The 26,444-nt window shown below is 37.9% G+C and overlaps 2 protein-coding genes across 16 annotated transcripts in view; one reads left to right on the top strand and one right to left on the bottom strand.

Moving 5' to 3' along the window:
• Positions 1 to 26,444, bottom strand: part of LOC109041644 (protein D3) — a 427,804-nt gene that overhangs the window by 140,667 nt on the left and 260,693 nt on the right. The gene's annotated exons all lie outside the window — the stretch shown is intronic.
• Trpm (transient receptor potential cation channel, subfamily M) overlaps positions 1 to 26,444 on the top strand; it is a 412,514-nt gene that overhangs the window by 360,879 nt on the left and 25,191 nt on the right. For 10 of the 14 annotated variants that reach the window (XM_072301601.1, XM_072301597.1, XM_072301595.1 and 7 more), the window contains 14 exons: positions 6,229 to 6,391; positions 13,570 to 13,783; positions 16,243 to 16,402; positions 17,062 to 17,198; positions 18,473 to 18,629; positions 19,604 to 19,751; positions 20,304 to 20,493; positions 21,096 to 21,226; positions 21,945 to 22,072; positions 23,020 to 23,212; positions 23,633 to 23,822; positions 24,213 to 24,424; positions 24,861 to 25,040; positions 25,596 to 25,652. In XM_072301601.1, the coding sequence (XP_072157702.1) occupies positions 6,229 to 6,391; positions 13,570 to 13,783; positions 16,243 to 16,402; positions 17,062 to 17,198; positions 18,473 to 18,629; positions 19,604 to 19,751; positions 20,304 to 20,493; positions 21,096 to 21,226; positions 21,945 to 22,072; positions 23,020 to 23,212; positions 23,633 to 23,822; positions 24,213 to 24,424; positions 24,861 to 25,040; positions 25,596 to 25,652 (2,260 nt within the window). The remainder of the gene's footprint in view (positions 1 to 6,228; positions 6,392 to 13,569; positions 13,784 to 16,242; positions 16,403 to 17,061; positions 17,199 to 18,472; positions 18,630 to 19,603; positions 19,752 to 20,303; positions 20,494 to 21,095; positions 21,227 to 21,944; positions 22,073 to 23,019; positions 23,213 to 23,632; positions 23,823 to 24,212; positions 24,425 to 24,860; positions 25,041 to 25,595; positions 25,653 to 26,444) is intronic. The other 4 variants (XM_072301599.1, XM_072301606.1, XM_072301598.1 and 1 more) reach the window with 1 other exon arrangement.

The raw sequence follows: 26,444 nt of genomic DNA, 5'->3' as shown, positions 1-26,444 counted from the left end.
ATATTCAAGCGGCATAACGCGACGCGAGGACGTAAGATGGATATCAACGCCTGGATGCAACTATTCGACCTTTGTGGATGTGCGTGTTGCATCCACGAACGCTTGAAGGCGTTTTGATTTCGCCAGCGTCTGTCAAGCTCTTGAAATGACGCATAGGGTGAGGTAGCCTGCCGCAGTGCCGCACCTAATACATCATTTTATATACCGATGGCCAAAGTGCGAAACAACGTATCTCCATTGCGATGTTTCAGCATGTGCGCTTCTATTTTTTTTATTTGAAGAAAAAGGAGCCAACTTGATAGCTTAAAGTTCAAAAAAAAAAAAAATATTGCGCTAACAGAGGAGAAAACTCAAGGAAGCTTTCAAGAAATTACGTTGACTTATTTTCCAAGGATAAACTGGATTGCATTTAGCAAAAAGGAACCAGCGCGATTAGTGTTGTAAGAATGTTGCTACTTCTTAATTATCAAAAAAAAAAAAAAAAAAAAAAAAAAAAAAAAAAAAAAAAAAAAAAAAAAAAAAAAAATGCCCAGATTAGTACACGCAGTATTCTCTCGCTATAACGACGCTCATTATAACGAAAATCCCTCTTTTGCGAAGGAATCGTCCGGTTCCTTTAACAATTTTCTCGCTATAACGACACTCATTATAACGAAAATCTCTCTTTTGCGAAGGAATCGCCCGGTCCCTTGCCGATTTGTCATAGCGAGATAGTACTGTAGTTTGGCTTTCCACCAAAAAGCTGTTGATTTGAAAGGAAAATGATTGTGTAAATTTCAATATTGTATGTGTCTTAAGTATTTTTAAAAGAAAAGAAGAAATTGCACGATTTTGAAAACACTGTAATCGCGTTGGTTCCTTTTTGTTAAATGCGATCCAACTATTATAGGGAGTCTACAACGTTGCAAGTGTAGATACGTGGTTTCGCTCTATCGTCAACTTTCACATATTCTCCCCTCTCAAGGAAAGCTTCCCAGATCCGGAAGCTTTATAGTGCTCTGTACATAATTTGGATTGCATTTTGCAAAAAGAAACCACTAGCATTGCAATGTTGCTAAGGTTGTGCAATTTCTTTTGTCTTGGAGGAAAAACCCGATTATCCCTTAATAGTTTCTATTTTACTCGCTAAAAACTGTAAATTTAAGACAAAAATTACCATCTAAATTTCATAGTTTTTCACAATTTCCGCAATTTTATTGCAAAGGATGAAGTTGCACAATCTTAGCATCATTGCAATGCTAGTGGTTCCTTTTTGCAAAATGCAATCCATTTTATAAATTACGCATTACTTAGAAGAGCAGGTACGAGGTATACGCTTGTGGATGTCGTTTATATTCGTCTCCGATTTGGCAACGGTGGAAAATGTGTAATGGATAATCCTCTGCCGGAGGGTTGGAGCTTATGGAGCTTGATCTGATACTTCTTTGGCCCGAGCCCCCGTATAATCCATGCTGAGAGTGCTTGATTATAATGAAGAAACAAGTGGCCGCTCTCGTGTTCTTTTTGCCATCAAGAAATCTCTCGCCCTCGTTGCCACGTTGAGCTGAAATCCACGGAAATTGTCTTCATTTCGCCGTTTTAACTATACTGTGCCTCCTTTTGTAACAATTAGAGTCCCTTTATACCCAGAGTTACGACTTCTTCATTCTGGTCGGGCTTGGTTGGGCTGAATGTGGCCCAAAAAAAATCCAATTCTGATTGGTTCCTCGCTCATGGAGTCACGAAAGAGTGCACCAAAATGGCGGTGGCCCGAACGTGAACAAAAATAATGAAAATGTATCCGAATTGTGATTTATCAAGAGTGAATTGTTATTTTCATCGCACCAAAATGAGAACAGCTTAAGAAATTATCCACAAAGCAATATTTTATTGCCATTTCTATGGTTAGGTTTTGATAAGTTTTGTTGATGTGGTTGTTTTTGGATGTCAGACATCGCAGGATTCCTTATCCTCATCCCTCAATATCGTTCGTTCAGGTGCACACTTTTGTGACATCATGGCCAGCCCAGACCAGCTGATAATCGAGATGTCGTAACTCTAGGTATAAAGAGACTCTGCGGTAATTTTCGTTGTGCGCTTCGTGTTCTACGTGAAATTTTGGTTAAGAATCATGTATCATAACGCTGAAATCCGTTCTTTGTCTAGTGGTCCATTGTGACAAATTAAACATCAACATTTGCAGTTTTAGCAAAACATTTCATGTCCGACTCACTGATTGACTCGATCCACTGTGCGCCTGGTAAATCATCCCAGATTTTCGGCCACCGAGTATCGAATTTTGCCCACGGTGCGAAATCAAGTTCTCGTAATTCTGTAATTGAATAAGGGAACCAGAGGGCAGGCGCGAACTCCGCTACGGCATGAACCGGGTAGAATGAAATCCCTCGGGGTTTCGACCGAAGCGAACGGAGCTGAATACCGTAGCCCAAATTCCCATCTGGGGCCTCAATTAGGGTCCGAGGAAGATCCGAGCAACAAGAGGACAGCAGCAACAGGCTCAGAACTAAGCTATCTACTCGCACTTGAGCCTCATTTCAAATCGTCACCTTCCGGCCAAAGTATCACAAGCGCCATGCGACGTTTCAAAATTTCCGCCGCCACTTTATTTTTTACAAAAAAATTGTTGGTTGAATTTGTCAGGAAATTTCACTGAATTCTATCGGCGGCACAAAGAAAATTCAGTGCAATTTTCGAGCAGCTTTGGTGAACAATTTCTCTATAAAAAAAATAGAATGGCGGCGGACATTTTGAAACTTCGCATGACAATTGTGATATGATATCAACTCCTTACGAAGATATTTAATGATTCTTGATGCGTAAATTCAAACCACCCGCTCATGAAAACTCGACGCTCTACGTGATTCACATCGCGCGCTAAACGTTATCATGAGGGTATCTGCGATTTAAAAATCTGGCAACCTCAATTTAGACGCTTTGGCTCAGCTATAGCAAATTGCTTAAAGTGTGAACAGCACATGGTGGGAAATGAACATTGCTCGATTGAGGAGCTTGCTGAAACCGTTGTAGTGCACGATTCGACTCACGTAGAGCTTTGAGTTTCTTGTGAGCGGGCAGTTCAAATTCTTAGTAACCAATGTGAAATAAAAACGTTAATATCTTCGTTAGGAGTTGGTTTCAGTCATTTTCGTTGTGCGAATCGTGTTCTACGTGAAATTCTGGTTAAGAAACATGTATCAGATTGCTCAAATTCGTACCTTGTCTAGTGGTCCATTGTAAAGAATTTGTGACAAAAATTGTAAACTTTCACGTTTATCTCGTCACAATTTTAATTTCAAGGGGTTATTTTTACAGAAAATTTTACGAGGAAACCTATGAAACTACTCCGAAAACGTCAACATTTCTTATTCATGAAGAAATACGTTTTTAAAGTTTTTACATCATGTCCAACATCTGACATTGACTCGATTTACTGTACGACGTTGTCCAGCAACAAGCGCACGGAATAATCTACGCGGGTAAGATTGCCTTCAATTTCGTAGGTATGCAACACGGACAGCCACTGAGCTCGAATAGTTGCATCAAGGCGCTAACCTAACTCCGCTTCGCTTCAGACACCGATTGGGCGGGATGCCGAGAGAACCAATGGAGCAAAATAAGACAAATCTATTCTCCTCCGATGAAGAGAAAGAAAATATGTCGCCGTCGTTGTTTTTGTTGCTTCATTCGTTTATTTATAGGTGCTTTGCGTTCAAAAAGCTTAAGAGGAAAATGTTGAACTTTCCCAGATTTGCTACGACCGAAATGACAAAAATGTCCAACTTTCTCGGTCTCTTACAATGATTTACGTGAGCCAACATCCAAGGTTTAAACATTTTTCAACTCGTGAACTCTGCATCAAGTTTTGAGATGCTGATATTGATATTCTCACGAAGAAAAAAGAAAAACAATGACTTTCAATCTTATTGTACTCTCGTAATGTCTGTCTAATACAACAAGTAATAATTTTTTCCCCTATTATTATTTTTTTAAAAATATTTAAGCAGTGAAGTATGAGCTGGGAATTTTAGAGAGAGAAACAAATATCACGCGATCACAACAAACTTAATGGGTTATTTTATTTTCTGTTCGCAGAAGTGTCTGAGTGCCTGCATAGTGTTGACCTCGTATGGGTCTGTTGCCAAATTTTACAGGAGCAACGCGGACACTTTCCGTGAAACTAATCGAAAACTTTGTTGTGGGGTGAAAACGTCGTATCTCGAGCGACAAGAGATAGGCGTTTTGGAGCTTTTTGCATCACTAGGAGAGGGCCTAATAGGCATTATAACATAATGAACGATGAGAAAGAGTGAGAAATAGTAAGGGTGATATGGTGCGAAAGCCCTGCTTAAAATTTTACACCGGGGGCAATAAACATACTGAAAAGAGAATCTCCAATAATAAGAAATTTAGAAATTTCTTTTTTCTACACTTAGAATCAGAATTACCGCCAAAGTTTCCAATTTTAGGAAACCTCCAAGTTTTCTCAATTTTGAATGAGTACATTCACGTTGCATCCCAAGTGGGCCGCGTTTGGCAGAAAGGAACCAAGCCACAGCAGCCGTCGTCAAAAACCAAGCAGTTTAATTTTTTACAAGACAACATTGGTGCGGATTTTTTTAAAAAAAAAATTTAAGGATTTTGCCTCGTACTACGCAGAAAATTCACTGAAATCTACACCAAAAAATCCGCACAACCACTTTCATGTATAACAAATTAAATTGCCCCATTACATTCGGCAATAGCTTATGTGGCTTGGTTCCTTTTTGCTTGACGTGGTCCAAGTTCGAGCAGCATGTTCACGGAGAGGCAATACACGCCTCTAGGATCAAGTTTAATCAGTCTAAGAAAGGAAAAAGCCAAGGAAAGCTCCCGTTCCCATAGCTCACGGCATTTCGTAATCGGAGAAAGGAATAAGACTGAAGTTGCATTCAGGACAGAGAACTAGAAGAAAGGAAGAAAAAGTGGGTTGTATTCTAATTTGTCGAAGTTCTCTAAAACCTCTTTTGTTAGCGCGAGCTCAGGAGAGAAGGAGTAATCAGTCAGCCTTTAAGTTTACGTTTATTTGCCTTCTATTAATCTTGAACTTTTGCCCCGCGAAGGGCTACGGATCAGCCTCTTCAACCAAGTTCCGTCGGGAATACAATCAAATAGAATCGCCAGCGTGCAAATACCGGTGTAGTGTTCGGACGAACAGCTCGGCCTCCGGGAGGTTTTGAATCGAGAGTTATTTTGGAATTTCCGGGCAAAATTAGCAGGCATGATTATAAGTGTATTCCGCTTGACCCGATTCTGAAGCCGAGCCATAGTTATACTGTTGCCCGTCTACGTGAGTATCTAAAGTGGCTTAATTCCGCGATGTCCTCCTCAAATCCTTTTCTCCAACAATTATAAGCTAAAACACAAGGCTGTAGAGAGTTTCATCGTAAATCCAAAGTGTCTACAAGTCCGGAATTTCCGGTCTGGAAATAGTACGGATTTTTTAAGGGCGGTTCGGAAGTATTGAGAAAGTGCGGGAATTCTGCAAGAAGGTCCGGAAATTTTTGTCATTTTTGTCGCAATTTAAGCGAGAAATTCAAATTTTTGAAGTTTTTCGAATTTTACCAATTGGAGGTGCTGAAAAAGTACTGTAATTTTCAGTCGAGGAGGTATTGGATTTCTTGGGAATGTACTGAAAAAGCACCGTTAAAGTACTGATTTTTAGCCAGCGTATTTTAATAGATACACTGGAAAACAAAACACATTGGATCTAGAGTCCAGACTCTTAAAAACATCGACAAGAAAAAATACTCTTGATTCAATCAGATTTAAGCTTAAATCAAGAGCCAAGCCTCTTAATTCGAGCGGATTTCCTTTTGATTTAAGCTTAAATCTGCTTGAATCAAGAGTCATTTTTCTTTTCAATGTTTTCAAGAGTCTGGACTCTAGATCCAATGTGTTTTTTTTCTTTTTTTTTTTCCAGTGTACCCTGTAAATTGGACGTTTTGACTAGAAGCAACTCACCCGCATTATACCAGGATCTTTCAATGCGCAAGTTTCACTATTTTTACCCCCGCGAATATTTTAGATTTATGGAACGGAACTTGAAAACTTATTTTATCGTTCATACTCTCAGCTTGAAAATGAGCTTTAAGTGAGTCATGGTTTTCTAAATTTGACTCAGGGGCCGGTGAAATATAGAAATGTAACCGAGTGAGATCTGAAACTTGATGGTGGTGATTTTTGTTGCAGATGTTGCTGCGGGCAATCGTTGGCCTATCACAGCTCCTCGGTTGCGCAAGCGGAGAAAGCGGGGGACGAAATATGGAGCCCCTCCAAGCACACGATGGCGTCCCCGACCGACGCCTATGGGACCATTGAATTCCAAGGCGGCCCACACCCAAGCAAAGCCCAGGTGAGTCCTTATTTCATGTTATCATTTAAATACATTTTATTACCAAAGAGCTTGATGCAAAAACGGCTTTTTTCGCCCCCCCTCTGGAAGTTCTTCAGACTTTGTCTATTGATTACTCATACTTGAGCGCTTCTTTTCCCAAATTTTCAGACCCCCAAAAAATTTTGGGGGGGAGCTAGGGGGGGTGGAAGTCAAAACCTGTGAACCTCGATATCTCTTGAACGAAGAAAGATATCGAGGTCCGGTTTGGACGAAAAATCGTCTAAAATTGCATACTTTAAGATTCTAAAGGTCGAAATCCCGATATCACATTTTTAAGTCAACATATGTGCTTTTTTCCAGTTTTTAGGTCTAGAAAATTTCTTTTAAACGAAAAATTTACAAAGATCTCAATTTTTTATTTGAACCAAAACCAGTTTTTTAAATTGTTCGTCTTTTTCCGCATCCAACGAGTGGTCCATTAAGCTGGGGAACCAAACGGTTCCGGAGTTATGATCGATTGAAGTTTTCGCTCAACGCGCGCCGACCGATTTTCGCGTGCAAAAAAGTCGGATTTGACTGTTATTAGATCAGATTGAATGTTCAAACTGAGCAAAATGCTTTATTAGGGACTCTTGAGGGTCGCTGAGTTCAGAAATTACAGATACTTCCAAATAATTTACGTTTTTAAAATTACAGCTCCGCAGCGCTATTTTAGAGGCCCACTGAGCGCCGACCGGCCGCTCAGTGGTCCTGTCCGAAGCTGCAATTTAAAAAACGTGAATTTTTTGGAAGTATCGGTAATTTCTGAACTCAGCGACCCTCAAGAGTCCCTAATAAAGCATTTTGCTCAGTTTGAACATTCAATCTGATCTAATAACAGTCAAATCCGACTTTTTTGCACGCGAAAATCGGTCGGCGCGCGTTGAGCGAAAACTTCAATCGATCATAACTCCGGAACCGTTTGGTTCCCCAGCTTAATGGACCACTCGTTGGATGCGGAAAAAGACGAACAATTTAAAAAACTGGTTTTGGTTCAAATAAAAAATTGAGATCTTTGTAAATTTTTCGTTTAAAAGAAATTTTCTAGACCTAAAAACTGGAAAAAAGCACATATGTTGACTTAAAAATGTGATATCGGGATTTCGACCTTTAGAATCTTAAAGTATGCAATTTTAGACGATTTTTCGTCCAAACCGGACCTCGATATCTTTCTTTGTTCAAGAGATATCGAGGTTCACAGGTTTTGACTTCCACCCCCCCTAGCTCCCCCCCAAAATTTTTTGGGGGTCTGAAAATTTGGGAAAAGAAGCGCTCAAGTATGAGTAATCAATAGACAAGTCTGAAGAACTTCCAGAGGGGGGGCGAAAAAAGCCGTTTTTTGCATCAAGCTCTTTGGCTGGCTAATTTGGGCAGAACATTGTAATGGACCACTAGATAAGGTACGAATTTCAGCATTCTGATACATGTTTCTTAACCAAAATTTTACGTAAAACACGATGCACACAACGAAAATTACCGAAATTAACTCCTTACGAAGATATTTAATGATTCTTAATGCGTGAATTCAGACCACCCGCTCATGAAAACACAATGCTCTACGTGATTCACATCGCGCGCTAAACGTTATCATGACAGTCTCTGCGCTATAAAAATCTGGCAACCTCAATCTTGACGCTTTGGCTCAGTTGTAGCAAATTGCTAATAGTTTGAACAACACATGATGGGAAATGAACATTGCTCGATTGAGAAGCTTGCTGAAACCGTTGTAGTGGGCGATTTGACTCACGTAGAGTTTTGAGTTTCTTGTGAGCGGGCAGTTCAAATTCCTCGTAACCAATGTGAAATAAAAACGTTAATATCTTCGTTAGGAGTTGGTTTCCGTAATTTTCGTTGTGTGAATCGTTTTTTACGTGAAATTCTGGTTAAGAAACATGTATCAGATTGCTTAAATTCGTACCTTGTCTAGTGGTCCATTGATTAAAAAATCGAGCTACAAGCCAAACAAACAAGTAATATTTCAAACTACATGTAGATGAGAAATAATATAAAACTTATAAGAACGTTTGCTTTGTTTCTCGCTAGTTTTATCTCATTTCTCATCTACATGTAGTTTGAAATATCACGTGTTTATTTTGACTTGTAGCTCGATTTTTAAATCAATTACCATGCTATCATTAAAAATGGTTCTCTACACAATGATGCGACAGCAATTTGGACCGCGTTTAGCAGAAAGAAACTAAGCCACATCAGGTATTGCCAGATGTAACGGGGCAATTTACTTTATTACGAGAGAACGTTTGTGCGCATTCCTTTAGGAATTTTGTGGAATTTGCCTTGCACTGTGCTGAAAATTCACTGAAATTTGCACAAAAGCCGCACAACCATTTTATGTAAAAGTATTTAATTTCCCAATGAAATTTGGCAGTAGCTGATTTGGCTTGGTTCCTCTCTGCTAAATGCGGTCCATTTAAATTGGGACGTCTCCAACCAAATTTGACTCGAAGATTTTTGTAAATCTCTCGGAACCCTTTTTCAATGCTTTGCTTCATTTGTCGGGACTCGCAGAAAATTCAACGAGCTTTTACTCTTCTTTCGACGAATCCTGGCAAAAGCATCGGATAAATTATAAAAAACTAAAGCTCATTGCAACGCTAAAAATTTCTTCATTCTGTCAGTCAAATGAGCGGATACAGCTGAAAAGTAGCAAATAATTATAATCACAAAGGTGGCATTGAGTAAAAAAGTGAGAGAAAAATAATTGAGAAAACGGAACACGCAAGTCGCCTTCAATTAGATGTTTATGCACTTTCACCTTCTCAGGAGTTCAATAAGTTGCTGCACCGTTTTAGTCGTCATTCACCTATTTTGTATTTAACAGGCTTGGTGTATGTAATATTGTGTTATTTTTTTGGTCCACTAAGGCAGCTAATCCAAATGCCTACATGTACACTTGATTCTCCGTGAGTTTTCTGCTTTCATTCGAAAATATTCAAAGAAAAGCTGCCGATAAAAATAAAACATTAACGGAAATTTGCTAAGTTTCAGTGGAAGATACTCATTTCTCGACCTAAGTCGTCGATATCAGTGGCGTGGCGTGCTTTGCGATATATCGGTCGATCTGTAATTTAAACCTATGGAAAAGGATCGATAAACAGGGTGTTCGCAGCGGACACCTCAATAAATCGATTCTTTACCACAGCCTCAAATGGGGAAATACCGAAAATCGATCATTCCCGCCTCGGCACTTGTCGATTTGTTGAAACTCCGATCGTCAAAGTTCCCAGAATCGCTGAGATGCTAGTGAAGCGTCTCTACTTGTCTCTGGAGATCTGTATTTGTCTGCGAGTGACAAACTCCTCACTCACAGCTTGGTCAGAACCTGATTTGAGGTTATCCGAATATAACTCGAGTATTTTGCTGTTCTGCCCATAGAGTACAATAGAGTCGCAAAGTACTGGATCGCCGATGAAGTCACTTTTCGAGGCTGTTTTGTCCAGTTCTCCGGAGACTAGTGTGCGGCGACTAGCGATGACGCATACGCAGAGACTCGCGCTCAGCGCTCCCCACTCCCGACCGTCCCGACTCGGCTCCGTTCGTCGGCTAGACACACACTGAACCAGCTAAAATAAGTAGGCCGGTAATAAGTCTGAAATTGAGTCCATATATGAATATTATCTCGGAGTAACATACATCAATGGATTCATTATGACTTTGACTATCTAATTATAGCAAAATTTGCACAAATTAATATCGATGAAATTAAAAAATGTCGAAAAAACACGGACAGTCGTTGCTTTTCCCGTAAGCCGCCGTGATAAGAAATGCCGGTTGGTTCACACTTGGTATAAGTCAGAAATTAAATCCCAATATGAATATTATCCAGGAGTAATATACATCAATGGATTCATTATGGCTTTGACTACCTTTAAATAGCAAAATTTGCAAAAATTAATGCTGATTGAATTATGAAATACCTAAAAAACACAAGCAGTTCTTGATTTCTCCATAAGCCGCCGTGTTACAAAATGCCGTTGGGTTCGCAAATGGTTCACTATTTTCGGAGCACACGCGGCTCGGAAACGCCTGTTCATGGATTGGCTTCATCGCCGCTCCAGTACTTTGCGACTCTATTGTACTCTATGTTCTGCCGTGCTAAGGGAAAAGGCTGCGAAAACCGTCAGACGTTGCCAAATTTTCCTTGACAAATCACGAATTTTCGGGAAATTGCGTACATATTTTTCCTCCGATTTTTTAGAGAATTTTGTTCGTAATTTGATCGGAAGTGTCTGAAAATTTCAAGGATCCATATTCAGAGCTTTTCTATAAAATTAATATTTTCCGGGAAGAAATTTGGCAACATTTGATTGTTCATACGGTGTTTTTCCTTCGCTCAGCAGTGCAGAGCAAAATACCGTTCCACCCGTTTCGGTTCACTGACTAAGTTCCGCGCCGTCAAAAACGGCTGTCGTCGTGATTTATTCTTTCCCGAACTCGACACCGATCGCTGTCGCCAGATTGTGCCTGAAAGTACCATTATTTTACGTATAATTTTCCGTGCACTGTGAAAATGTTATCCTAAAATTTGGCAACATTGACGCAGAATCGGGAGGAAAGGGTTGCGGTGACACGGGCTCGCTAGAGTCGAATTCTGGACTGTCGAGACGTCACACCTTGAGTTAGCCTTCTTCGAAAAGTTTAATACTCCGGCAAAGAGTTGCCCAAATAAAGTGCCTTCGCGCCTTCTCTGACGGGAATAAAAGATTAATCGCCCGAGGCTCAAATCGTTCGCACGTTTCAATCGCGCATCGATCCTTGCCAGATTTTTTGGGAAATCAACCCCCTCTCGCCGGCTAGGGTGGCTTATTGGCTTGCGTATCCAATTTTAAATCACTAGGTTGGAATCCCTCGAGAATTTACGCAGTAAATTTTATTGCTTTATCTGGCAGATTTTAATGCGCCGAGCTTGCGGTTTTTTTTTTTTTTTATAATTTTTTCCGAAACGGGAAATTGTCGATAAGTAGATTTAAAAGTGAAAATATTTCCCGCCTTGTGACGTCATCAGGCGGCATTTCCCATTTAAATACATATATTTCAACAAATTCGGTCATTTTGTCATATATTGCCTCCAATAATCGCATTCACTCGTCTAAAAACCAAGGATATTCTCGCGCCCAGTTTAGTCAGCAGTTACCATTGAAACGCTCATGGCAATGAAAGATGTACGCAAACGATGTTTACAACTATGTTCAGTTGCCTAATTGTTGTCTCAACTCACTGCCGCCGTAAGGGATGCACCGAGTAAAATTTTTACGTGAAACTTTAACCAGATTAAATTAAATTAGGTGCTGCATTATTATGAAGTTTCACGCAAAAACTGGTAGAATCCCCGTCGTGTCATTTCGTCTGATTCGAAGTTAACAAAAGTATACCATACGCCCGCAGGGTTTCCATCCTCTTACCTATTTTATTTCTCCAGTCTTCCCTCTCTTCTCTCTATGTCTCCCTCCCTCCCTCTCCCCCCTCTCTACCCCGTTTCTTCCCTCCCTTTCTCCTCCTAAGTGAATTCAAACTTTAACCATCGGAATATCGTAAATAATGGAATGATACAACTATTCGAGCTTCCCTGTGTTGCACAGTATCATTCTCAATTTAAGGCGTTTTTTTTTTCGTTGAGTCGGGCTTTCCTACTAATCTCACTCCTCGTTCCTCTCTCTCTCCTCTTTCCTCTCTCCTCTCTCCTCTCTCCCTCCCCCCTAAATACCCCTTGCCCCCTCTTCCCCCACCCTTCCCAATCCCTTCTCCCTTGTCCTTCCCCCTCTCCCTCTTTTTCCAGAAAGAGTAGGAGTTTTTTTCTATCCGTCCTTTCGTTTCAGCATATTTTCGAATGATTAGAGACGCATTAGGCTTTGGACGGTCGTTAGTTCAGTGTTAACACAATGTAATGTTCGGATTAAGTGTCCCATTTATAAACCCCGTGTCGAAAGGCCGTTGAAAATTTCCCTGGAGGAATAATGATCCAATTACTTGTCCCGGAGTCGATGGATAGAAAAACGGGAAAACGACGGAAAATAAAAACCCACCTGCTATTTTTTTTCCTCCAACTTTTACTCCCAGCAAATTGATTAGTCTTTACTTCATTCGTTTTTTAACGGCATGCTGGCTCTTTTGGGCCTCGCTCGGACATGCGCAGGTTTCATCGAAACTTTATTTTTTACTAAGCTTTGGGTACCCTGCGCAATATCACTGGAAAATTAACGTCGATCTAACCGCTACCTAATTTTCGAATCCCTCTTTTTTTCCTTCAAGACTTCGTAAATCTACTGAGCAAGTACTTTTTGTTGGAAACTTTTCTATCATCATTATCTCACGGTGTTGAAAAAACTGTTCTCGCTGTACTCGTTGAGAAAATGAGTTCAGTAAAAATTATTAAACTTTTTTCCCAATATGAGTACCAATATTTTTTGTCTCAAGTAACCGTACTTTTTGTCACAAAAACTGAGCTTCGGTTCATTTGATCGAAAAATTCGGTTTTTTTAATTGAACACTAAAAAAAGGCAGGATGATTTCGCCTCAGCTAACCTTAATCCTCGTCGCACACAAACTTACCGGTATTGTGCCGCAAGCTTATTAGTCGTATGTACTTTAATTTATTCCAGTAGCACACAAAGTGAGAGTATACAACTCTGATAAGTTTACTGTACAGCAGGCACCAGTGAGTTAATATACTACACCAATTCGGCTCAACTGAGTCGAAATCATCGAACCTTTTTTCCACTGAAAAAGTTAGACATTCAATGTGATCCAAAGTTAGGCTGTATTGATTACGAAACTTGTTTCTTAGTGCGGCGTTTTTTAGCTGTAATCATAAAGGAGCAGAATACTGCCGTGCAGGAAGAACACCGTATGAAAATTTGAGATTTGCCAAATTTTCTTGGGTAAAACATGCACTTTCGACAACATTCATGCACATTTTCCCTCGAAATTTTGAGATATTTTAGATGAAATTTCGTTCAAAATTGTGTGAAAATTTTGGAAACAAATATTCACAATTTTCCCAGTAAATTATGTTTTTATCGAAAGAAAGTTGGCGATGTCTGAAGGCTCATACGGCGTTTTTCCTCGTTACGGCAGAATAATTCCAAGACTTATCTTTTTATGACGTCATAACTTATTACCCTTTATTTTTTGTCCTACAGTATGTTCGTTTGGCGTACGACACTCGGCCCGAGCTCATTCTTCAGCTTTTCACTCGAGAATGGTCTCTGGAACTACCGAAGCTCTTGATCACGGTTCAAGGAGGCAAAGCTAATTTCGAGCTTCAGCCCAAACTCAAGAAGATTCTGAGGAAGGGACTCTTGAAAGCAGCCAAAACAACAGGAGCCTGGATTTTCACAGGAGGAACAAATACGGGTGGGTCTTCAATTCATCAATTCAGAGGATTTTCTCTCATCGCAGTTCACTTAAATTGACTTCATTTTGCGATTTGGAACTACAATTTCTGGCTCATCCGTAGAAACACTTAAGTGCATTGGGAAACTAATGGTGTATACGTTGTTTCTTAACGGAGCCAGAAATTATAGCTCCGGGATGCAAAACATAGTCCAAAGGGACCACTAATAAAGGAGCGCTCTTAAATACTGTAATACTCATAATCTACTGGAGTACGTCAGATTGCATGCCCTCTTAACGTTACCGCGACAGTCTTTGCAGAATGTAAGTATAACAACCTCAATATCGGTGCTGCGGCTCAGCTTTTGTACGTTTTTAAAACGTTAAACAACATAGGGCGGGGATAAAATAAGTGACTCACCAAAAACGTTGTAGTGCAAGATCCAATTCAAGGAGACTCCGGTTTTTCATGTGAGCGGGAAACTCGAATTTTTCGCGACGAATTATGCTGAATGAAACCTCAAAATATTGGTTGTGAGTTAATTTAAGTAATTCAGTTGCACAAATCGTGTTCTGTGTGAAATTTTTAAGAAGAAACATACATCAGAATGCTTAGCCCTTAGATGCCCAAACCGGGTCAAATTGACCTGAGGCTTGCCACAAACACATACCCCGTCTGGTTGTATAGGGTTAGTACACACGATAGAAGTTTTAGATAATAGGTCTACAAATACATTCTTAAAAAATAATTAGACACCAAACTGAAAGAAAATAAAAAAGCCAATGTCAATACAGTTGATCCGTAAATCTACTGTGAGTCTAAAATGATCGATGTTAATCATTTCTGATGTGAAATTCAACGCTCTTTCAGAATCCGCCATTAACTTTTACATGAGAGCAGCCGTTTCAAAGAAAATGGGCATTTTCGGGGAAAAACTGAAATTTCCGTAAATGCCCGTTTTTTCGGCGGCCATTTTGAGGGGTTCAAAGTCGTTTTACAAAAAAATTCATAGAAGTCATTTTTATTGGAAATTTTATGAACTTTTATTCACTAGATAACTCATTTTTCGCTAAAACCAATTATTTTTGAGATATTTACGAAAAACCGAGGAAAGGTCGATTTTTTGGGGGTTTTGGGGGGGGGGGGGGCGGGGGGTCGAGCGTACAGGGGATTCTTGGGGACTTTTTGCTGGGAGTCCCTGGCACCCCAATGAACAACTTGGGCACATAAAACCTTATATATAAATTTTTTTTTTCTAATCGCCGATTTTTGATCTAATATGCCTGGACTAGATGTATTCGAGCCTCTTCTTTCAACTGTTCTCCCGAATCCGAGCGGCACCTCATTGGCAGCGTAGAGTAGAGCATTGCGAGCTCACGCCTCTTGCCATAGCGCCTTCAATTTTGCAGATGTGATACGGACATCCATCAAGCACGAATAGTTGTATCTCTGCGCCGTTATCAGTGCGCGTCCTTTCTCTCGCTTTATTTCCATGTTGTGTTGGTCTCGGTGCCGTTTGTCTTATTTGTAGTAGTATTTCAAGGGCTACGTGAGCAACGCAACGCATGCGAAGCCAGGAGAGGCGTACCTAATCATTTTTACTAGTTTTATGTTAACTTCGGTTGTTCTGGAATTATTTTCAAAATATGCTTACACGTATACCTGCATCTCTAGTTTCATGTATTGTATGTATGTATTTTTCTCTGCTACTCGGAGTTTTAAAACCATTTACATAAATGATCGACCCCTAAGTATAATATAATCTTGATGAAAATTTTCATCAATTTTTTACGTACATTTAACTCGAATTTCATATAAGAAGACTCCTGAGATGGTTTCTTGGTTAGAATGAAGAAATGTGTTCTGCTATCTTTGGTAGTTTGATAGGGTTAAACAACAGTAATATCCAAAAAATAATGGGGTATAGGTCTATAGTTAATATTTGTTGGTTTATTTATAGTATAAGAATTAGATTAAGATTTTTTTTTAATATATTTTGCAAGATATGTAGCTATGCTTTGTTGATTAATTAATGTTTTGATAAAGTACAACATTTTTTATGTTAATCAATTTAAATTTAGGTCTTTAAATTTATCGACAAAAGTTATAATTTTTATTTATGGTTTAAGAATTTCTGGATTTAACCTGTTTCAAAAGCCTAAGAGAGGTGCAATTTAAGGAAGAGAGGGAAGGAATATGGCCTCTCCCTCCCTCGGGTCCTTGTTGGTCCTTTTCTGGGCAAAATTGGTCAATTTTTTTTTTTTTTTTTTTTTTTTTTTTTTTGGGGCGTTTCAAGAAATTTCTCCTGGATATTTGCCTCCAGCGCATCCCCCCCCCCCCTTTCCTCAAAATTAAGCGTGCCAGTAGGGCTCACTTTTTTAATATTCCGTCCAACTTACTCCCGATATTATCCGATATTCAGAGTCTAACAGCTCTCAACGAAGACTTCATAATCCTTTTTCACCATCGAACTTTTCAGGTGTTACGAGACAAGTTGGCGATGCCTTACTCATGGAAAGATCGCAGCGAAGTGGGCGTATCGTGAGCATCGGAATTGCACCTTGGGGAATCGTCGAGAATAATCATGAGCTCATCGGACACAACCGGGACGTTCCTTATCATTCCATTTCCTCTCCCAGGTAAATCATCTTACTATTACCTGTTGCCGTCGATTCAAATTCCGTCAATTTTACCGCCTCGAACGGCTACAGTTTGTGCTAACTGTTCAAAAGCAAAACTATGATTTATCTTACAATGAAGTGGTAGTATTTTCCACTCTTGAATGTTCGTTGGTTTGATTGAAATCAATATTCTTTTACTTATTTTTTTGAGTAATGAGTTGTCAATTTTTATCAGATTTATGGAAAATCCCGCGAGGCAAAAATCTGTGGACACTGTGGATTGTAGTTTCTGAAGTTGAGAACGCTGTTTGTTTACATTATTCTTGTTCCACTTCTGGCCAATCAAAATCATTCTCATAATGGATAAAAGGTTACGAGTGCGTTGATAGTAATTTGTTGAGTTCTTCCTCATTTCCTCCTGGAAAATGTGCACAATGTTGAAGAACATTTTTGGAACACTGTTTTTTTTTAAATGTTTTTTACATCTCCTTTATTCGAATAAAATACTCACTGTCAGAAAAATAATCAACCCCAAAAATTCATGTGTTTTCTCTGACTTTTCTCATCCATGAAAGAAATCCTATCTAAGAGTACATAAGTACTGTAAGCATGCCTACTTTCTTAAATTTTTATCTCTTTACACTATTTATTTTTACACCTGCCTTTATTTATTCCAGGTCCAAATACGCTGTTCTCAATAATCGACATGCTTATTTTCTTCTTGTTGATAATGGGACTGGCGGACGTTACGGAGCTGAAATTATCTTACGTCGGAAATTGGAAAAATACATATCAATTCAAAAATTACATCCATGTAAGTTCTTGTTGTGCCAGTCCCATAGCTAACTTAATTTAGAGTACTCAATTTTCCCTTTCCAACAGTGATTGGTTTTTTCATGCATATTATAAAATTATTTTTGATGGATAGATAATGTCGCTTCAGTTTTGCCGCAGGCGCCAGGAGTTTTCAGTACATTATACCTACTGGCAGTCCTGCCTTTAGCATCAAGAGAAGGGATGCATATGACAGTCTATTTAATCCCCTCAATCACATCTTCACCATGTTTTTGGTGCCAGCAACTAGTTTTAAACCGGTCAATTTTATTTATCTTGGAACATTAGGGTCACATTCTGACCAACTCTACATAAGCGATTTTTGATAGATAGGTGTCGATAACGTACCGCAGATGATGACATGGAAGTGCCCGAAGAGGCGAAGAGCAAGGTTTACTATATCTTACAACATTTCTTTTCTATAATGAGAGACACCAGAGATAAATAATCAATTTTAAAGTGAGAACATTTGCCTCTGAATGGCTTAGTACCTAGTTTAACAATCAAAGACACCATGTTTAATTCTCGCTCAGTAGTTTTCATTTTTCAATGAAATGATAAATGTCCTTACACCTGCATTTTTATTTATTTATTAATTTATTTTTTTATTGCATTCACAATAAAAGGAAGCAAAATCTTGCTAACTAAGCAGAAGTAAAATTTATTTGTATAGTCAAAGTATGCACAGGGAATTGTACAAAAAAGGAAAGATTAGGTATCCAACCAATAAATCTGGAAGAATGAGCTACGATTAAAGGGTTTCTAATTTAAATAAACAGTTTTTTCTTTTTCATTTTTTTCCTCCTTACATATAAGGGGTCTGGAGAAATAGGTGCCGGGCTTAAAGTTTCAAAAATACATGGAGCCGTATGGTGGAAAGAAAGTTCCAACTCACTTTTTGATACTTAGTCATTTGACGTTATCCGAGAATTTCCTCCCCCCCCCCTTTCAACCCACTGATACGCTTACTTGGTATGCATAAGTGACGTAACTAAGTGAAAATATTTAATTCCTTCCCGAAATCTGTGAATTTATTTTTGTATGTATGCAACTAAATTTCGAATTCAGCGCGTCAGGGCATTTTTTGTCTCCCAATAGTCATCAAAACCTATCCTCCCACAGAGCATCGGGCAAATGGTACCTTCTGATCTCCGATCTCTGAGAGATCAGAAGGTGCCAACAGTCAAATTTTAATTTTTTAATCTGTTGAATGTGCTGTATCATTATATTTTCAATTTAATTCTCTGATTTCAGGCACACACTGTAGCACACCAGTCGTTTGTTTAGTGATAGAAGGAGGTACAAACACAATCCGAGCTGTTCTGGAATATGTGACTGACTCTCCCCCTGTCCCTGTAGTTGTTTGCGATGGATCTGGTCGAGCGGCTGACCTCCTAGCCTTCGTGCACAAGTAACTATTTGTACTAAAATTTCACAGCCTCAGTGATGTAGTAGTGGTCAAGGCAGTTTGCTGCCAACATTGAGGTCCTGGGTTAAATCCTCGGAGGTGACTGATATTTGAGGACACTTTAAAATCAGTCATCGTGGCCGTGGATGACTATGCCACTTCAATACCCTGACCCTTTGAGGTAACTGGGTGTGGGAGGGACATAGTCACTCAGTAAGTAATCCGTCTGTGCTGTTTGACTGGGTTGTGAAAAAATCAGTGATCACTTGTAGTGTGCGCTACTTCCAGCGCTATCTATCAGTAAAGATTGAAACAACACAGTCCAACTCGGTGGCTGTGCTCCGAAAATCCGTGCTCTGCGGCGTCTGCCACAGTCTTTGATAAGACCTACCGTTAGCTTTCAGATGGCCGCTGAGCCTTACGAGAATATAGAGTGTAGAATTCACCATGTAGAATGGTACGAAAATAAGGAGCACGGTCCAACTTCGGGGCACACAATGGCATAGTTCTTGACAGTTGCCTTGGCCCCTGGAGGACGTCTGGCTGGTCAGCCCGGCCCTTACTTACTTTCTAAAATTTTATCAGAGTATGAGTTTTGTCTCGATGATAATACAGTGTCCTTCAAAAGGCCAACTGTCTTCCATAAATTCGTAGTAATTTGATGAAATACTTGCTTCATGTAAAAGTCAACACCACTTGAGGACTCCCTACTACCTACTACTTAAAATGTAAACAAAATTATTCACAAGCTAAGAGATTAATTTATTTGTTTGTAGATGAATGTGAATAAAATCTGTCATAAATTGTCAATGGAAAAATATTAATTTTATTATTCGAATTATTCAGGAGACAATTCTAGCTTTTTTCCCGTTGTAATGTCATTATTTTCTCTTTTGAGTTTGGGTGAAGAAGCAAAGCGTTCAGTCCTATCTTTAAGTACTCAAATCAATCCTTAATTTCTTTGATTTTTTCTGTAGGTATGCCTCTGAAACTGGAGAACAAACTGTGCTGGAAAGCATGAAAGAGTACCTGATTAACACTATTGAACGAACTTTTGAAGTAGGATCTGACCAAGCAGAATGTTTGTACAATGAACTTTTAGAATGCACCCGGAAAAAAAATTTGGTAAGTACCAATGTATTTTCTGTGTTGCCTATACGGAACTTTATTTCAGCTACAGCTTTTTAAAGATGCAGAGAAACAAATTTAGTCACTGTTTGTTTGCAATTTGACAGTATGTACAGTAACTTAAAAACCTTGCTACAACAAGCATAAATTTTTTTCACCTTGCGGTCTAGGTAAAATGTTTAATGTCTGAAGAAAAGGAGAGAAAGAGATAGGTTAAACCACGTATCAAAGGATCTGTCACAGATACATTTAATTTTCCTTCTAAAAACTGTATAGGTATAAGTTAAATGAAGAATCTCTCTTTTTACAACCGTATAAACCAAGCAAAAATACAAAAAATTTTAACCACTCTAGGCTCGCGGCTCTAAGGCTGGTTAGGAAATGCACACCCTTGCCCTACACATGATTTCTTATAGAGATATTCTCATGTTTTACCATCAACCATTTTCTATCTTTTTTTCTCTCTTTCACTCTCTCCTCCCCCGTTTTAAATTTTTTTTTTTAACTGCACCACATATCAAGACAATAATTTACGCTTTTTCATTTCAGATAACTGTATTTAGGATAAGTGAGCGTTCAACAGAAGCTGGAACACAGGAGCTAGATCAAACAATTTTAACTGCTCTGTTCAAGAGTCAGCACCTTTCTCCTTCCGAGCAACTTTCCTTAGCCTTAACGTGGAATCGAGTGGATATTGCGCGCTCAGAAATTTTTGTCTATGGACAAGAATGGCCAACAGGTAAGCAATCAAGAATTATCCCTCGCAAACCTAATAATTTTCCTCAGCCGTGAATTAAGTTAAATCTTACATTAATTTCACCCTGATTAAAATGATGACTAATGATGAATGATCCGAAAAGTTGTAGGCAATTGGGCCAGTCGACTTAATTTTTAGTCGGTTTGACTCAGATTTCTAATCGTCAGACCACAATTTCCAGTCAGTCTGATTAGGATCTCAGGTCAGTTTTTCTAGGGTTTTTGGTCGGTCCAACTGGAATTTTTAGTCAGTTGCACTATCTGAAAATCCTAATGTTCTATTTACAAACTGATGAATGAGATCATAATTTTTTTATCGACAGATATAACTTTTGCCACACATACCTACACAAAAATTTACACATTTAAAAAGTGTCCCTATAAATTATTATTGAATGAGGAAGGATATTTCGAACATGCTGTCATCAAAGTTACTTCTGAAATAAACTCACGCAATAGCAAGAAAAGGCAGTATAAACCCTACTAATTTTTTGTAAAGAAGATAAGTCGCAAATATTTTAGCAGCCACAATATTTATCTGCTCTTTTTTCTAATGTTTTTTTTTAAAAATCCATTTTATTCCAGGTGCCCTCGATGAGGCCATGATGCAAGCATTGGAACACGATAGGATTGATTTTGTGAAACTTTTATTAGAAAATGGTGTCAGTATGAAAAAATTCCTGACAATTCCAAGGCTAGAAGAACTGTACAATACCGTGAGTAACGTTAATTTGTATATTAAACACACATAAAAATGCACTTACCCGAACATTTGGCCTTGAATCCCATAAAGCTCCCATTAGTTTTGTCGTCAGATTTTCCTTTGTCAAAAACTATCTTTCAATAGTCTTCTAAACTAATGAAGAACAACTTAATCAGCCAAAAATACAGTAAAATGACAACTTGATCTAGGAGAAGGCTGCTGCAAAATATCGGTTATCAAATTCAATAAATTAAGTTAAAACCCAGGTGTCTTGAGATATGTAGTTACAAACTCATTTTCTACTGGGAAAAAGGAAGAAAATGTACATTGTTGATTTGCTATAATTGCGAGACCAAGACCAACTGATAAGCAACCAAGACTGTTTTAGTCTTGCAACAACAGCAAATCGATGACTCATAATGTCTTTCTTTTTTGCGTTAAAAATGAGTTTGCAACTATCATGAAAAGTCCAGTATTTTTTTTTCTTTTTTGTACTTGTTTTTTTATATTTTCTAGTAGCTTTCTCTTGGATCATGGCTTTTTAACTTTAAACTTTATGAATATGGTCCATCCAGTTTTCTTATGACTGATGAAAATACTTCACTCTAAATGACATTGAAATACATTGTTCAAATGGCCAATAAAAATTGTTCTGTCTGTTTTGTGAATAATTCCTAATATTTTTATTACGACCTGATAATTATTGCCGCCTTTTTTTTGTTCGTTTTCAGAAACAAGGTCCTACCAATACTTTAGGTTATATTCTTAGAGATGTCCGACCAAATATACCTCGGGGCTACATTTATACTTTACACGATATCGGTCTTGTGATAAATAAATTAATGGGTGGTGCATACAGGTATGTACTCTGTTTCATTTGTAATCTCCACTGGTGCTGTGAAAAACTAAATGCAAAGTTTGTTAAAAAATTGTAGGGAACCATTCTATTTTAAATATTTACAGCATATCGCTGGTGAAACTCTTTATCTCAGGTTTGTGACACCACAGATTTATCGACACATGAAGAAAAACTGGGCATCATCATTGCTCTAAAATTTGTCTAATTTTTCTTCTTACTCTCAAGAATGTTCCTAGGATATTGCATCCCAAAACATCCTGTAATATTCTCTTCATAATATAAAGTCTAATCACATGTTTTGAGGCACTTTAATCGGTGAATGCATTTTTGTGAGTGCAGCATCGATATATTGACACTAATTGCAAAATGGATAACTTGTATGATTCGATTTGCTTTTTCACTCCTTTAACTTTAATTTAAATTCTGACGCTTGTCTATTTTCAATAAGTAATCATAGTTGAGAGAGTCGTCACCCATTAATTTTTATTAATTCCTCATCTCATGTCATAAAGCTGCTTTGCTTGAGATAGATCTCTTAAAGCATTCGTTTAATTCAAAGGCAAAATAATCATAGTAACAAATACCACCAACTCCCGGAAATTTTGAAGCAATACCTCACCTTTTACTTATCTTGGCATAATATCATGAAAGAAATAAAATTTTACTGTAAAACTATGATCAAAGAAATTCCTTAAAAAGTGTCAAATATGAACATTCCTCTTGCCAAGTGGTTGCTAAATTGGTAGCCGAAGTTGCTGAAAATGTCGTGGAAGTGGTTGTAGAAACATTGCAATAAGTTTTCACAGTGTTATTTTTTCAGGAACATTGTGGCAATGTTTTTACTATCTTTTGCCAGGTAATTGTCTGGAACAAAATCATTGACAGTAGTTCGCTCTCTTTTTTCACGTTAAATTCTAACCATCCCTTTTCATTGTTGTGTTTTCCAGAGCATCATATACCCGCCGAAAATTTCGTGTAATTTACACTAAAGTTATGAAAAAATCGCCTCATTTTCATCGCAATAGCTCTTCCTTTATCCGGTATTATGGTAACACTAATTTAACACTCAGTCTTCTAGCGGAAACACTGCCTACAACGAAAGAGATGCCTCGGTTTGATTACCCTTTTAATGAGCTTTTAGTAAGTAATTACCATAAATATGTGTCATTTCTCCCCCCCCCGTGTAGCCTTGCTTTATAAATCCTTATTATTCAGTTTTAAATTTTAACATTGAGTTGCAAGTATAATTAAATTAAACGCCATTCTTGGTTGATCACAATGTATGCATTGAGTCTATTCCAGTATGAATTCCATCAAATTTTAACCTACATGATAGTGTCCACGTCTCAGGATGTGACAAGAAAATATAGCTGGTAGGAAACATTCAAATCTATTCTTCTATTAATTCTGGCTTTTCATTCATTAATTCTGCTTTTTCTAGTCTGCATTTGTTTAAATTTGATGCAAAGAAAATTATTGGCAAATATCGCATCATTTACAGCGTTAATATCCGAACTTCTGCTTGCTTAATATATTTTTGTTTCCGTTTATCTCTTGCAGATTTGGGCTGTCCTAACAAAACGGCAAGAAATGGCCCTACTTATGTGGCAGCACGGTGAAGAAGCGCTTGCCAAAGCGCTTGTCGCGTGTAAATTGTACAAAGCAATGGCGCATGAAGCTGCTGAAGATGATCTAGAAACTGAAATTTATGATGAACTCAGGAACTATGGGAAAATTTTTGAAGACATCGGTGATTATCTTGATTTTTCTCCTACTACCGAAGAAGGTTTTCTCAAAGCTTCTAATTACATCTCTCTCTCTCATAGCTCAAATGAGTATGAGAGCATGAGATCCGTAAGAGTACATGCATTACAAGGCTCATGTCACAATAACAATTATAAAACTCACTCTTCTGAATTCAATGTTAAATCCTGAGATAAATTCTGATTCCCCTTTGGAGAAATCAAAAGGAGTACGATCGAAGTTCGTTTTGATTTGAATGCATCCAACTCTAAATGCTTAATCAGGGTTACTTACTTAAAAGCCATGAAAGTGTTCCAAACACAACCATCATTCAACTATGATAGACTTTTCCTTGCAAAAAGGTAATGCTCATGCTTAATTTTTGTTCAATTTTCAGCCCTAGAGCTTTTAGACTTTAGTTACCGGCAAGATGATGATCAAACACAACAATTGCTGACGTGTGAATTACAGAACTGGAGTGGACAAACATGCTTATCCCTGGCTGTAGCAGCTAACCATCGGCCGTTGCTGGCGCATCCATGTAGTCAAATTATCCTTGCCGATCTATGGATGGGAGGATTGAGAACTAGGAAGAATACAAATTTGAAAGTAAGCAAATCACCTCAGTGGAATTAATGAATCAGTTGAAATATATCTTTTATGTAATAGATGTTCACATAGTGGGAAAACAGGATTGTTTTATTCACACCCCGTGCAGATAATCAGTTGAAAGAAATTCATGTTCAAAGGAGGTGATCACCTCTTAGGCAAATAATTTAAATGAAATGATCATGTATCAAAAAAATTCACATATGCTGTTAGCTAGAATGAGTCGCAACATGTATATTTTTATTGTTGCGAAGTTTTAAGGAGCTGTCCACCAATATAATGATTTCATCATTATTCACATTACTTTGACAAATAAATTTTCTGCTAAATTAGATCTTCAAGGGACTCCAAGGATTATTTTACTGGCATTCTAACTGATGTCTGTCAAAAAGCTTTAGCTGAAAGTCTTTATTCTGCCCTTTCTGTTGTTGTCCAGATCATTTTGGGTCTCTTCTTTCCAATTTACATCACTCGGCTGGAATTCAAATCAAAAGAGGAGCTCCAGTTGATGCCGCAAACTGAAGAAGAACATTTGTATGGACTGGAGGAAGAGAATGAAAAATTTGACACAGGAGAACATAATGGTCAACATCGAAATACGGAAGCTGACATAGAGGTATCTATCCCATAAGTTTTCTGCCATTTTACAAAACACATTCTGAGCGCAAAAATTTATCTCTTCTAAATTAGTGTTCTTAAATTTTTGATTATAGGAAGAGAAAGATCTTTATGAGGACAGAGTGAAAGATTTTATGAAGCAATTTTTTAGGGAAGAGAGTGAGCATCTGTTGATTTTTGCCAAGACATATGATGAGTGTTTTTTATGTCACTTTCTGAAAGTAGTTCTAATTCGATAATTTATTGTATCTGTAAAGTCTAAACCAAACGCTTTTGATGGAGCTGAAATTCATTAGAAAGTTACATAGGTATCATCAAGTTGATGGGTCTTCAGTTTTCCTCTTCTATTACTATAGCTGATACCAATAATTTAATTCATAATGGTGACCAAATTTTCAAGATGACCCGCATCTTGATTTTGTAAGCTGTTTCTTAAAAGTTTTATATGTTCAGTTAGGCTTTATTTAATTGTAGTTTGGTTGTGTCTCTTGAGTGTTTCTCTGAATTAATCAGAAATTTCGAAAATTTGTGATGTTTGTTTATTGTTTCCTAGAAAACGAACAGATTAAGTGTTCGGAGCAAATCATCCAGTCAGACTTTTAACGTCAAGGTATTTGGAATTCACTTCCGTTTTGTGACGTCTAGTAGCCTCTTGTTTTTTTTGTTTTTTTTCTCCTTAATTTTTTTTATTTTGTCTAGTTTCTGTTGTCGTCCTAGCTGGGTTTTTGTTGTATCGTTATTGCCTCTTTTCGTTACTTATTTTCAGTTAATTCAAACTTTTTACAACTGTAGACTTTGTCGTATTCATTCCTAATTTTTTCTCTCTATGTACAATGTTATGACAATTTTAGGTGAATCATTTGACTTATAAAAAATTATTTGCTCTAACGCTTTTGCTAATAAGCTTGAGTAACTCATGCTACAAGCAAAACCATCAATCAAGAATGTTTTTTTTTTCTGGCAAGCTGATATTAAATGTAATTGTCAAATATATTTCAAACAAAATTCGAAAAGGTGGCAATTATATATTTTCAAATTTTTCAGTTGTGATCTTGAAGTTTTCCTAAAAGAAATTTTCAATTTTGATCATGACCTTTAGTATTGATGGAAAAGTTCTTGACAATTGACACATCGGTACTGACCCATGTTCCTATTACTGTGTCTCTCTGTTGATTACAATCACCACACAAGAATTAATAAATGTTGTTGTCAGGATTGCTGCTGCTTAATAACACACCATTAGAGTCCTATAAAATTTGAAATTTTTGATCAGTTTCTGTTGTTTGTATTGTAATATCTTAAATGAATCGGTCAGTTACAAAAGAACTTAAGCACCAGTTATAAAAATGCGAAAAAAAAACAGTAGAAACTGTATGAATCAACCCATTTTAAATTGTAGATT

The sequence above is a fragment of the Bemisia tabaci genome, chromosome 6 (genome assembly GCF_918797505.1).
Source record: "Bemisia tabaci chromosome 6, PGI_BMITA_v3".
In the NCBI taxonomy this organism is placed as follows: Eukaryota; Metazoa; Arthropoda; class Insecta; order Hemiptera; family Aleyrodidae; genus Bemisia; species Bemisia tabaci.
Note: the sequence above shows the minus strand (reverse complement) of the source record. Positions and strands in the feature narration are given on the sequence as shown.